This window comes from Furipterus horrens, unplaced genomic scaffold (genome assembly GCF_987537825.1).
Source record: "Furipterus horrens unplaced genomic scaffold, mFurHor1.1.pri manual_scaffold_17, whole genome shotgun sequence".
Taxonomy (NCBI): domain Eukaryota; kingdom Metazoa; phylum Chordata; class Mammalia; order Chiroptera; family Furipteridae; genus Furipterus; species Furipterus horrens.
The window spans coordinates 33408993-33423603 of NW_028327187.1; the positions used below are offsets into that span (position 1 = coordinate 33408993).

Consider the following 14611-nt stretch of genomic DNA (forward strand, 5'->3'; position numbering starts at 1 on the left):
CACTTAGAATCCTTCCCTTCCTCAAAGCCTCTGTCTTAAATGCAGTATTAAACCAGAGGCAAGAAGGTGTTTTTTCAGAATGTAGTTCTCTTACCGGCTTTCATTTCAAATGTGAGATGTGCTGGGTTAATATTTGTACTCCTGGCCACTTTCAAATCTTATAATGTTTTTTAATCAAACTACTGGCTTTAAAAACACATACATACCATACAACAATATTATCTTTTATTTGCCTTCCAAAACAAATATTTTTGAAGTCTGTCTCTCTTTTACCTTGAGTAATTTCTGATACGGCAACCTGCAGCTTAATCCTAAATGCTTGACAATGAAATGTATGCATGTAACTCAGACTGAGTGTTATTATTGCCTCCGGCTAGTTCCATGTCATCTAGTTTGTCTTTTGCTCCACTCTTTGATAGTATGATCAGGACCAATTGTGAATCTGCCAGATGTATTTCCTTGCAAAAGGACAAACCTAAGACGGCTTGTGTTTTTCCCTCTCTCTTTCAGGGCAGCTCACATTAAAGGAGCTCCTCTTCCTTTGTTTCATGAAACTGAGCTTGCTTAATCAGAGATGGAGCAAACGGACTGCAAACCCTACCAGCCTCTGTCTAAAGTCAAGCATGAAATGGATCTAGCTTATACCAGTTCTTCCGATGAGAGTGAAGATGGAAGAAAACCAAGACAGTCATATAACTCCAGAGAAACTCTGCATGAGTATAATCAAGAGCTGAGGATGAATTACAATAGCCAGAATAGGAAGAGGAAAGAAGTAGAGAAATCTACTCAAGGTATGTTTTCACTGGATTTTTGTAACCAATATTATTCCACATTGGGGAATGTTTGTATACTTAAACGCATGTTTCAGAAACAAATTTGCTGATGTTAACTTGTTAATAATCCACAGTTAACATATGCTTAGTGAATCTTTTTCATATGCCAGCCCAGCTGAGGTTGTAGGCCACGTATGCTTTTTACAGATTATGCATGAATTTAGATACAACAATCCTCTTATCAGAGCATTCAAAATTTGTCTAATCCTACAAATAGCCATTTACAGTCTGAAGGATAAATAATTCATAGTAAGATGAAAAGTAAACAGCTAAGTGCTTTTCCAGCCACTGCCTATATGGGACAAAATTCTCAAATATTCAGCTTCTAAGAGAGCTTTAGAAAGGTTAGTGAAGACCACCAAACTGCTGTCCAGAAAGCCTTTCCATAGAGCACTGAAGACCTCTGCAGCACAGTCTTAAGGAAAAGTAAGAATTTGTTGGAACATTTCCTACCGTGGCCATCCTGTGTAGCCTTGGTTTGTCAGTTATGGATTGACAGTAAAGTTTCTAATAAATAGAAACAGGTGGATAGAGATATGAATTTCTTATTTCCTTTCAAATGAAAGACAAGCAATATTAGATGCTATTTTAACTGCATAGAAAAAAGATACTGACATTTCCGCATGTAACCTTTTTTAAAGAGTAAGTCAACACTGAGATGAAAAAAAAGAAATTTGTTTATCTAGATCGGTCCTTCTCAAAGTGTGTAACCTGAGCCAGTAGCAACAGCATCACCCACAACCTTGTCAGTCTTCAGGTACCACTCTGGCCATGTAAAATGTGGTAATTACAAATGAAACCTACTATATTCTAATGAGTATTGGAACTTTCTATTAGAGAAACTTTAAATTGAGTTAAAGATTTAAGGTAGTCATGCTAACATTTAAATATACATTAAATGTTTATTATATTAATTATTGCTCATTTTTAGTTCTTAGTGTAATTGGTAAAAAAAAAACTATCTTTTTTTCAAGCAATTCACTTTAATCTTCCCTATTGATTCAACTAAAGACAGTGTAAATTTGTTACAAAATAATTTTATTATTCTGCCTACATGGCAATTGGGAAATGTTTTCCTATGGGAAATTTTTTGCCTCTATTATGCTTTAAGAAATGTTTCTCTATAAGTTTGTCTTTAAAGAATATGAGCTTAACAGTTGTGAGTTGTAGCTTATAGGTTTGGAGTACAGAGTGCTTGACCTAATATGTTTTGGTTTAAGTAAGAATGCACTCCTATGCCCTGGCCAGTGTGGCTCAGTTGGAGCGATGTCATATAACCAAAACGTTGCAGGCTTGATTCCAGGTCAGGACACATGCCCAGGCTGTGGGTTCGAGCATGTATAATCCTAGTCCGGGCTCGTATGGGAAGCAACCAATTGATACTTCCCTCTCACATCTATGTTTCTCTCTCTCCCTTTTTATCTCTCTAAAAACAATGGAGAAATGTCCTCTGGTGAACATTTTTTAACAAATAGAATACACTTGTAGTGATAGTTCTAAAACTAGAAGCAGTTTTGTACTGAGTCAGTATAGAGAGCTAAGCAGCCTCAGATTTTGTTTCTGTGCATTGTGATTGAAATAAATCTGGGGATGAGAGAAGTTTATTTTCTTTGATGCCATCCTACCTTTCTTTCAAATAACCTATTATTACTCAATTGTCTTTTATTTAGCACTTTCTATGTGTGAGGCCTTGAGTCAGACGCTGCAGATGGAGATGACTGTCACAGTTTCTGCTTAAAACTCATAATGTGGTGGAGAAAATAGACATCACACAAGTCACTGCAATTAAATGTAACAAGTACTTCTACAGAGTAATGAAGTACTGTGGAAGAACATAAGCATTGGGATCTAGAGAAAAATGATATTTTATCTAGGTCTTAAAATGTGAAGAAGAATTTACTAGGAAAAGGACATTCCAAGAGGATAAATGAGCAAGTGCAAAAGCATAAGGCTGTTAGAGGGCCTAGAATGGTGACAATTTCAATATGAGGAAAGTAAGGTAGATTGGAGCAGATCATGAAAAGTCCTGCATGCCCAATTTAGGAGTTCTTTTTTTTTTTTTTTTTTTTTTTTTTTTTTTGTCTTTTAAGCTTAAAAAAAAAGCTTTTACTTGATGAATTGTAATTTGGGTGAGAACTGTAGAAAAGAAGTTTAGATGTGTAAGCAGTGGTATAGAAAATTGCTTGCAATTGGAGAAAATTTGATAAAGGGAGACAATTTGTGAAGCTACAGAATCAACTCAGGCTAAGGACGGTGCTAAAGGTTTGAATTCTGGCTATGTCAGTGGAGGTGGAGAAACATATTCAAGAGATATTAGTGTGGTGGCATTGCTACCACTTGGTAATTGATTACTTGTCAAGGTTGAAAGAGATAACAGGGTGAAGGATGACTCTTAAATTTCAAGTTTTGGAAACTGGGAGAATGGAGATCCATTTACCAAGACAAGGAACAAGTGGGAAGCGATTTGAAGGGAAGAGAAGTTTCTTTTGTGGACATGTTCAGTTTAAAATGCTTGGGTGACATCCAGGTGGGCTTTCTCAACAGGCAGTTGCAAATGTGTGTCTAGAGTTCAGGAAAGATGTGGACTGTTGGTATAAGTAGATTAGAGTTCATTGGTGTCTTATAGTAGGAGATGCCTTGGGATTAATGTGATTACCCAGAGCGAATGTGTAGAGTGAGACTAGGAAAAAGCCATGAACAAAAATCTGAGTCTATCATCCATGTACTGATACAAGCATGTTTTCATCCTGTTTACGTTTTTTGCTAGTACTGTCCTTCAGTGTGTTGACATATAAGCTAAAGTATAAAGATCCAGGAGGTGAAGTTCTACAAACTCAGAATCTTATCTGCCAGTGACTTGCTGATTTTTAGAAAGACCTAAGAAGGAAAATAAGTACCTTTTAGGGAGAGAAATGAATCGCCCTACATTAGGCAAAACTTTGGGCCCAACGATCATCTTTTTTGTGTGGCCTGAAATCCTCTTTGTTGTTTTATTCCATATATTTACTACCTATGCTTAAGAGAAAATGTTCTTAATTTTCACAAATATACGTCAGTGGTAGCATCTTGAATCAGCATAGCTAGAGATGAGCTTGACTCATTATTTTTTAATGAATAAATTCTGAGAATATAATTGAGTTTTAAGTCAGGAAGGAAGAAGGCAAACACGTTGATTGGGCAACTACTATAGTGCCAGACACTCTGCTACATGCCTTTCATCTTACTAGCTGTGCAGCCTGAAGCAAGTTACTGCAGCTTTCTGGGCCTGTATCTCATCTGCAGAATTGACCTCCTCATCATCATCAGCCACACCATAATCACACTACTAAAAATAAAAGTAATAAAAATAATATATCTTGGGTAGTATCTGCTCTGTTCCAGGGCTCTGCTAGGTGCTTTACATTTTCTCTTCATAAACACCTTATGAGGTATGGAATACTATCCCCAGTTTACAGATGAAGTGACAAGATTGGAGAGAAAGACCTTGCCAGAGTTTCTACAGCTAAGAAGTGGTGAGAGTTGGAGTTGGAAATCAAGTCTATGACTCCAAAGTCCCCTATGTTTGCTGTGCTAAACTGCCTTCCATACCTGCATCATGGGGTTGTGATAAGGCTTAATTGTGATCATAGGTGCAAAAGTGTTTAGAAACTCCATAAATGCTAGTTTTTCTTCCCGGGCAGCTTTACCAGCCTCTTGATGTTCCAGTGATCAAGGTTTTCAAGGACACTTAGAAAGCCTTTCCTTTCTGATTATCTTTAGAAAAGGGCAGATGATAGCCTATATAATTTATAATGAAATATTCCGGAGTGTGGTTGTTAGTTTTCGATTCAGAGCTTATTTAGTGGAAATAATTAATAAGAGGAAGTACTTGCTTGATTCCAGCTGAAAATATCTTCATATTCTTATCTTTATTTGCCAAGAATGAGGCACCATTCCTCCCCGTGTACACACATAGTGCTGGATTTTAAAAGTGATTTTCTTTCTTTTTTTTAAAATTGTTGTTCTATTACAGTTGTCCCAGTTTTTCCCCCTTTGCTCTCCTCCACACATCTACCCCCAGCTCCCACAGTCAGTCCCCACCCTGTTGTCCATGTCCATGGGTCATTATACATGTTCCTTGACTAGACTCTTCCACTTCTTTCCCCTCTACTCCCCTGCCCCCTCCCCTCTGGTCACTGTCATTTTCCAAAAGCTTTCAAATTAAGAGATGGAGACTAATCTAATATTATTCACAATTCTTTACTAACAGGATGACTAAGCCCCGGGTAAGCTTATTTTATGTGATTTGTGGCAGGTGTCTAATAGCAGGGGTGGATTTCCTGGAGGCACACAGGCTAGCAATTGTTCCCAAGCAGCCTCACCTCCAAGGAAGGCATCAATTAACTAAGAGATTTGTACAAGACAAATGAAAATATAAATATATGGATATATAAACCAAGGATAGTAATCTTGGTTATGAGAATTGCCCTATAATTTTTATAACAGGGGAGATTAGTTTTGAACACAGCTATTTTACTGAAAAGTAATTATGAATAAAAAGTCTCCCTTGCCTAAAATGAATGTAGGGTGAGTACCTATTACAGGTCCCACAAGATCATAGACTCCTGAGATACTACAACTGATACAAACATTTTGTTTCTTCCTTCTTAATCTGCTCTTTTGTGCTTCTCTTTCTCGTACTAAGGGTTTTGTTTATTTGGTTTTTTTCCTATATTATAAGGAAGCCTAAATCTCACATTATCGCCATCTGGTGGAAGAAATTTAAAATTGCCAATTTGTATTTATCAAAATTGGAAGGAAAGCTCATCTATCCTACATCCATCCATCCATCCATTTTATTTTTCATTTACTCATTTATGCATCAAACTTTGATTTAGTGTCAGCTGTGTTCACAGTACTTTTCTAGGTGTATAAAGTTCATCCTGAAATAAATGGAAGCACCTGACTTAGTTCCCCCTCCTTGTCCCAGGCTTCATCCCACAGCTGCTCAAATAGCAGTATCATGTGTAAATTCGAGGAAACAGAAGCCCAACTTTGAAAAGTACATTTCTTGATTCTTATTTCAAGCACTTAACAGTACAATAAACTATTGTTGGCTTATATCTAAACAGTTTGTATGACAGTTCCTACAAAAATCTTGAAAAAAGAGCTTTTAATCGCAAAGTCTGTATTTATGTGATAAAGATCACAGATGGCAGGTGTAATATGATGTAGCAAGGCTTTTAAAATGAAAGTTTCAACAGCATTTGATCATTTCTAATGAATTTTCTTCTGTGACCGTGTTTATACTTCTAGTTGTCACAAGTTTGTAGCATAAAAATTTATAATGACTGCCCAGAAAGAATTTAGACTGTAAGAGGAAGCTAAGTTATTTAGCACTGATTGCAGTTGGCTCCTGTCTTTCAGCCAGTATCATTTGCTCATGAAAACTTCCATCGCATCTAAAACTGGGATGGTACTTGTGCCACCGCTCCCTTTACCTGTCACGTCATAGACACCCGTAATCAAGTCATGGTGCTCTTCTTGGACCAAACTCAGCCTCGCATCCTCATCAACACAGCATTCCATGCAAGCATCGCCAATCAATTAGAATTGGCAAGAGAGATGGAATCTATTTCCTATCTGTGGCCTGCTTCTCTTTGCCAAGTTCTGCGTTATAATCTGAAGACACATAGATGAATAGGAAGCACTCTTTGCTCTCAAAGAATTCAGAGTACAGTTGGAAAGGCAGATATAAACCAGCAACAGTGATGCAATATAATTGATGGTATAATTGTGATATTTATAAAGTACTGTAGGAGTCAAGAAGCTAGAACCATGTGCTCTGCTTGGGGAATGATAACAATGGTTTTAAGAGAAATACTTAGCATTTATTATGCACAAGCACTGAATAAGAATAAGACACTTTAGATGAATAATGTTATTTAATCTTTCTGATACTGCTACGAAGTTGGGATCTTTTTCCCTATTGTACAGATGAGTGAAGTGAGGCAGAGATACTAAGTAGTTTGCCTAATATTACAGAGGTGCTAAATAATTGGAGTGGAATTCGACCCCAGGCAGTCTGACTTTAGAGCACACTGCCAAAACTGCAATGGAGAGATACAGAGCTCTGAATTCAGATCTTCAGTTCAATAAAATGATCTAACTGTGTGTGTGTGTGTGTGTGTGTGTGTGTGTGTGTGTAATTGGACTCTTCTATAGATGGTTCCTGAAGCAGGTAGTAGAAGAGATCATCCAGTGACAATACGTACAGCTGGAAATAAAGGGAGCCAAATATGATACCCTGAGAAACATCAGAATGTGAAATGGTGGGTAGAAAAAAAGAGGTGATCTTGAGATGGCGGAGAAGAATGGAAAGGAAAGGGTATCAAAAAAGCCAAGGGAGGAGGCTTTCAAGCTGGAAGTTGTGAATAATATTGTCAAACACTTCAGAATCAACATGTAGAATGACAAAAGGCAGTAAAATAGGCAGTTTAGAAGGTCATTGCTGACTTTATGCTAGAGATTCCTCACTTGGATGGACACTAAAGTTACCTGGGCATTTTTAGCCCTGGCCAGGTAGCCCCCTTGGTTAGAGCATCATCCCGATATGGCAAAGTTGTGGGTTCCATCCGCAATAAGCGCACATAGAAGAATCAATCAATGAATGCATCAATAAGTGGAACAAATTGATCTCTCTCTCCCTCTCCGCTTTTTCTCTCTCATCTTCTCTCTCTCTCTCTAAAATCAATAAATAAAAATTCAAAAAATAAAATTGCCTGAGGCATTTTACAAATCCCAGTGCCAAGACTATTCCTCAAACCAATTAAATTAGTATTTCCAAGGGTGGGCTCCAGCCATTTTTAAAATCCCCTCAGGGGATTCCAGTGTACATCAAAGATGGAGATTCACTGCCTTAGAGAAAGAAGCCAAATCATAAGGACTTGAAGAATGAATGCAAGTGAGCATAATGAATTAAGCAAGGGTGTTGGCAAATGATTCATCTCAGGTAGAAGGGATGGCTTTGGAAGGGCTCAGTGCTTCCTTTGAGACAGAAACTAAGTTCTTAAACAGAATGGCAAGAGTTGAAGTTCATGTTTTGGTGATCTCAATGTTCTTGGATAAAGAAGAGACAGGGTTTGCTTCTGGAAGTGTGGATTGAGTGAAGAGTTTCAGATGAGCAGTGAGGGAGGTTTTTTGACTGGACCAAGGTAGAGTTGTACATACATGTATCTGGAGCTCAGGTGAGGTGGGACTAATTATGGAGATGTGGAAATATTAATGATAGTAAATAAGATTGACCCTTATGTGTCAAATACTCTTCTGGGTGGCTACACATACAGTTTTTATTTAGTCCTTATCATAACTCTATGATGTAGAGATAGTCATCGTGACCCCTGTTTTATAGTTACACAGATCATGTAAATAGCAGGGCTAAAATATAAAGCCATGACTCCCTGACTAATGCCCATGTTATTTCCCCTACATGATTAGGTGTAGCTCTAGTGGATAATGCCAACACTGTTCTATGAGCTGTAAGTATTAATTTTCATTTGAAAAATGTGGTTTCCAATCACAATTGAGTGTCAAACTAAAACTGGAAATTCTATACCTTGGGGGTGCCACTCTGTAACAGATTTAATGGAGATAGGATATGTACTTTGTGTGTTAAAGTTTATTTTTCTAATGTAAAAGGGACTCCAGACTCTCCTCCGTATTGTTACCAGTGATCGTTCTAAAACACAAAGCAGATCATCCCATTTCAGAAATGGTTCTTCACAGTGGGATGCAGAGAAGGGGACACTACTAACTTCTATGAGAATCTGGTCAAAGCTCTGCATCTTCTTTTCAGGGAAAATGCACAATATGCACAATATTTGTCATACATTTCAAGGGGCTCGGGAAGCCCTTGAAGTCCTGCATCCATGGACCACTGGTTAAGTTTCTCTACTAACAGAATTTCATTCCCTCTTAGTAATGCTACTTAGATCTTCCAAGATTTATCACTAAAAGGAAAAGTTGTTGTGGGTGGGAGGCCGCCAAGTAGTAAACCCAGCCAATGAATTTCAACTCGCCTTGGCGTATGCCACCTTGATTTACTACTATCATCATCAACTAGGAGATTTTCCACACAGTGCTAAATCCACAGATGGTCTGGATTTTGTTTCTAACAAGGGAGGTAATATTTCTTTATATAGACATTTATATAACACACCCCTACATACAAATGATATTTAGAAGTTATGCAGATGTGTGCACAAATTAGGAACCCAGTTTTGGAGAAGAGAAGGGAGCTAGATAAGAAGGAAAATGGAGGCAGTATATTTACTGTGATTCAATACAGAAGTTGCACCTTCAAGCATCCTTTTGAACACCATCATTTCTGTAAAATATTCCTTTTCACCTTGTTCAGTTAGCCACAGTCAGTCACAATTTGTCACTTCTTAGATACCACTATATCAATCGGTAAGATTCACTTAGTAGGGCTAATTTTGATGCAAATAATTTAGGAAATCGATTCTTAAAACTACCTTTCTGAAACAATACATGGTTACTACTCATTGTAGACATATTACAAAAGTGTGGTTTTACCTTTGACCATCTCTCTGCCCTGTTGATGGATATTCTTAATCCAGGAATAGCTAGGTCATTTTCTCAGTTCTGTTACTGTGCTACTTCTGAGGCTACGTGACCTTCTGCTTTAGGTCTGAAAATATTTTTCGCCTCTGTAACTCATTCCATTTCTACTATCACTGAGCCCATTTTGCTTAATACTATGTTTAACCCTTGAATGCTTCTTCCTAAATCTAGATTAAAACCTACACCATAGTATAGGGAACAATTCTATGTTCTGATCTTAAATAAGTCTTTACCCAGTGGACTTGTGTATTTTCCTTTGAGGATCTACATAATTTCAGAGTGAAAACACTGACTCCCTGGCTAAGTGTCACAGAAATTACTATGCCCTGGGAAACAAAGCAACTATCCTCTGGTCAGTGTGTAATTTGGTTCCTCTCTTTGAATTGCTTGGGCTACAGGGCAGGATCAAAGGGGGTATATTTAGGCCTGGGTTTGGGAAGACTAGGAAAAAAAAAGCTTTTATTCTGTTCCTTTTAACTCTTTCGGGCCCATTTGTTATATGGTTAAAGGCCAGGCATGGCTAAGTCAGATCATTTGCACAACAAACACAGCAGATAACATGGCTGAAGCATAGAAACTATTGAAGACTGATGAAAAAGGGAGGTTGCTGAGAATATAGAAGGTAGCAGCTGTTAAACCTAAAAAGTTTAGTGAAGGAGCATGGATTTCATTCAATAGATAATAGGGGAGCTCTGCGGCATATTTTAGTGTTTGAGTTCCTAGAGGTGGTTGCGACCACATCCACATTACATGTTGATTCTCTTTTATTACAAAGATTTGAACAAGGTTCAGAATTGGCATTTCAAAACGTAGTTTCATATGAGCAGTCAAAACCAGGTTTAAATATCTGCAAAGGCATGACAATGAGGTATTGCCAGCATGTCCTGTCAGGAAACCGTCCTGACAGGAGACTGGTATTCTGCTTTTTTTTGGTCATCTGTGATGCAGAACTAGCTCCATATACAAATAAGTTCTATTTATTTTCAGCACTCTTCTTTCTCATTATAATTCTGAAAGAGTCTAGAGGTGACAGAAGATAAATCTTGAATCCCCTGGAACCTTGGAAATATTCTCATTTGAAGCCTTTATACCAAAAGCTGAGGATTCTGCTGTCTTGTCAGTGTAAACTGAACCATATGCAGTGCAAGTCTGGTGCCAATCATTCCTGTAACACATGAAGTATTTAATTTTATTACTCTTGGGCCTTTAACTATTTTAGCAAATGACCTCTAGTGTCTTTTATGTCATGTAAGAAAGCAGTTAGAAAGGAGCTTAAAGGCAAAAAAAAAAAAAAATTAATAAGTACATGTCCAAACCTTTTATAGAATGTAAAGGGTTGAGTAAAGATTCATTTCTCTGTCTTCAACTGAGACATTTACAAGGCTTCACTACTGAAGTCCAGTTATATCTCCTTGTTGTTAATGGTGCAAGTCCAGAGTTTGAAGAATACTTTAAAAAAATTATCACACTGACATACAACCAGGACGAATGCTAAGATGTTCAAAATTGATCAATACATATGGCCAAAAATCACCTTTGCAAACTGGAAGCCTTGGGAACCCCTCCCCTCTAACCATTTCAGGTGGTTCCTCCCACCTTCCAGCCTGCCTCACACAGGACTCTTCTGAAGCCACTGTTTCTCCATCAGCCACTGTCGTGGAGCCTACTCTTCACCATCCAATTTTCAACAAACCTATATCCCCACTGCAACATGGAAACTGTTACTCTTGTGTTAAAAAACAACAAACATCAACTAAAACAATAAAATAACCCTGCTCCTCTGTGGAGGACACCATCGAGCTATAGTGCTTTACCAACCTTACAGACTCAGTCTCTCATGTCTTTAAAGTTTTTGTACCTGATAAATTTTTGGCTGTTGATTCTCAGTGTTGGTATAACCCTAGCGTCATTTGTACTGGCTTTGATTTGTGGCTGAAACATTGTTATAAACCTCTCTTCCTTTCTTCACATGGCTATGTCTTCCTCACCCTGTGAGTCTCCATCTAGACACTGCCTGCTCTGGAAAGCCTTCCTGGGTCTTGTGCAGTCTGGACCAGATGCCCCTCCTCTGTGCTCCCTCAGCACTCGGTGCATGTTCCTACCATAGTACCTACCACCCTTCATTGTAACTGACTGTTCACTTTTTTGGTTCTTCAACTGAATTGTAAACTTCTTGAGGACAGGGACTGTCTTTTTTACTCTTAAAACTCTATCACATAGGACGTGCTCAAAAATATTTCTTCTTTTAATGAGATAACTCTTACAAGGCTTCGTTTTGTCTTATGTGAAGTGAAGATACTATTTCCTTACTGTGACACAGAGGGTCAACTGAGATTGTATGTATAAATCATTCTGAAAACTACTGGGACACAAATATTATTCCTAGTTGTCAGATCCTCTCACAGGGCCTTCAACTCACAGAATGACAGTTACAGCTGTTTTCAGAGAGTGGTTTCATGCTCATCCTTAGGATCTAGGGAATTGTGCCACTAGAAATAACATGGAAATGGATGAATTGGAACTTAATGCATGGGAATAAGGGAGACTCCCATGTCCACAGCCAATCTGATCTCATTTAAGAGTGTAAGTTTCCATGTACTTGCTCTATGCTTAATTCTATGGATGAGCAATAGTGGAAATGGGCTTAACAAACTTGTAAGTCTTATCATGGTGACTATAGTTGTAACACCTTCAATTAAACTGCTCTATAACACCAGAGAATGGTTTTAAGTTCAAATCTTCTCAAAAATGTCCCTCCTAAAAAATGACATGATTAGCACCAGATAATAAAGGTTTTAAATCCTGAAATGGTATTGATGAAAATCAAATTACTAACACCCATCATTTTCAGTATTGTAGTCATGAGCATTAAGCAATTGGATTAGAAAAGTCATACTATTCTGTAATCTGCTAAAAGCAGATTGGCTTTTGTTATACTGCAGGTCTTTAAAAACTCTAGCCAAAATAGTTTTCAGCATTAGAATGTGTATTCCCAGTAATACTGACTGATGGCATTGAACTCAAGGATGGGTTTCAGTGACCCTTCGACAGCAGCTGAGACTTATTCTTTTGGATTCTTCATCACCTTCTATTGCCTTCGCAACACAAATCTATTTGAAAGATTTTATGATCAAAGCTGATTTCAGTTACTATCATTGCACACCCATATTTATTCAAAATTCCTTGTCAACTAATGGGTCTCATATGTTGGGAAATGCTCAGGGACTGTTAAAAGTTGAATAAATTAATCTCAACACTTATCTGGTAGTGTATAGGAGGCACATTCTATTGATGCAATAGTTTGAAGAAATGGAAATATTGCTCTTTAGTTTATTATCATTATGGCCTTCTTAACTAAGCATTCACTGGATTATTTTACAATTTAGTCCACTCAGAGTGAGAATGGGAAAGTTTCTAATCTTTCAGGGGATTTCTTTTTCTTCCTTGAAAGGTTATGATAACTAGATTTGGTAGCTCATAAAAAGCCCAAATCAATATTGCCATTGACTTAATCCACATAAGAGGCTTAACTTCATAGGTGACTTCTGAACAACTGAAACAAAACAAAAAGCAGTCACTGGTGAGTCTCCAAATGTAAAATTAAGTTGAAAGGTGGTGCAGGAAAATGCTTCTAGACTAACAAAGACAGCAGGGTGGGACCTTGTAAACGATTACATTTCAGCAAATAAATCCTCTTGCTTTCCATTTTGAAGAATAATAAGAGCTTATATTTATTAAGTGTCAGACCCTGTGCTGAACATGATCTCTTTTAACCTTTAAAACAATCCTATGACAATTAGGCACACTTATAACCCCCAGATTACAGGTGATAAAACTGACATGTAGAGAGGGAGGATAATTTTCCCAAGACAACACATTTACTACGTAACCAAATTGAGACTTTTTCTTGGCTGCTGGACACTAAAGGTTGTGCTTTTAATCTATATATGATAAAATTATGTACATATGTAGAAAATATCATTCATCAAATGTAGTAGTTGATATTCAAATGGACCTTAAATGGAAGATGGTACTCCTTACCTACTATTAGAAATATCTGTATGGTTTTCCTAGATATTGGAAAAAACTCCGAGCCTTCACTTTTTTTTTTTTTTTGATTTTTCAATTACAGTTGTCCCATTTCCCCCCCTTTGCTCCTTCCCACCCAGCCCACCTCTTCTCCAACAATCATATGCCTCCCTGTTGTCCATGTCCATGAGTCCTCCATACACGTCACTTGACTAAACCCTTCCCTTCTTTATCTCCCTTCTCTCCCTCCCCCTCCTCCCTATTGACTGTTTTTCTGCTCCTTGTCCTATTTAGTTCATTTGTTTATGTTTTTCTTTCGTTTCCTGTATTAGGTGATATCATATGATATTTTTCTATCTTTGCCTGGCTTATTTCACTAAGCATAATTCTCTCTAGTTCCATCCATGTTGTCGCAAATGGCAGGAGTTCCTTCTTTCTCTCTGCTGCATAGTACTCCATTGTGTAAATGTACCACAGTTTTTTGATCCACTCATCCACAGATGGGCACCTAGGCTGTTTCCAGCACTTAGCTATTGTAAACAGTGCTGCTATGAACATAGGGGTGCATAAGTTCTTTTGAATTAGGGTTTTAGGATTTTTCGGGTATAATCCTAGCAGTGGAATCGCTGGTTCAAAAGGCAGTTCCATTTTTAGTTTTTTGAGGTAATTCCATACTGTTTTCCATAGTGGCTGCACCAGTCTGCATTCCCACCAACAGTGCAGTAGGGTTCCCGTTTCTCCACATCCTCGCCAGCACTTGTTGCTTGTTGATTTGTTGATGATGGCCATTCTGACTGGTGTAAAGTGGTATCTCATTGTGGTTTTTACTTGCATCTCTCTGATGGCTAGTGATGCTGAGCATTTTTTTCATGTGCCTATGGATCTTCTGTATGTCTTCTTCGGAGAAGTGTTTGTTCAGGTTCTTTGCCCATTTTTAAATTGGGTTGTTGTTTTCTTGATGTTGAGTCGTATAAGCTCTTTATATATTTTGGAGATCAGTCCCCTGTCTGAGATATCATTGGCAAATATGTTTTCCCATATGGTTGGTTTCCTTTTCATCTTTCTCCTTCTGTACTTTTATGTTAAGAATCCACTGTGATTAACAGCAAACCAATATAATTTGCAAG

At 37.8% G+C, this 14611-nt stretch overlaps 1 protein-coding gene across 3 annotated transcripts in view; it reads left to right on the forward strand.

The window, feature by feature from the left end:
* Positions 1–553: 553 nt before the first annotated feature.
* Positions 554–14611, forward strand: part of TENM1 (teneurin transmembrane protein 1) — a 730204-nt gene continuing 716146 nt past the window's right edge. For all 3 annotated transcript variants that reach the window (XM_090265126.1, XM_090265127.1, XM_090265128.1), the window contains exon 1: positions 554–791. In XM_090265126.1, the coding sequence (XP_090121252.1) occupies positions 575–791 (217 nt within the window). In that variant the 5' untranslated portion in view covers positions 554–574. The remainder of the gene's footprint in view (positions 792–14611) is intronic.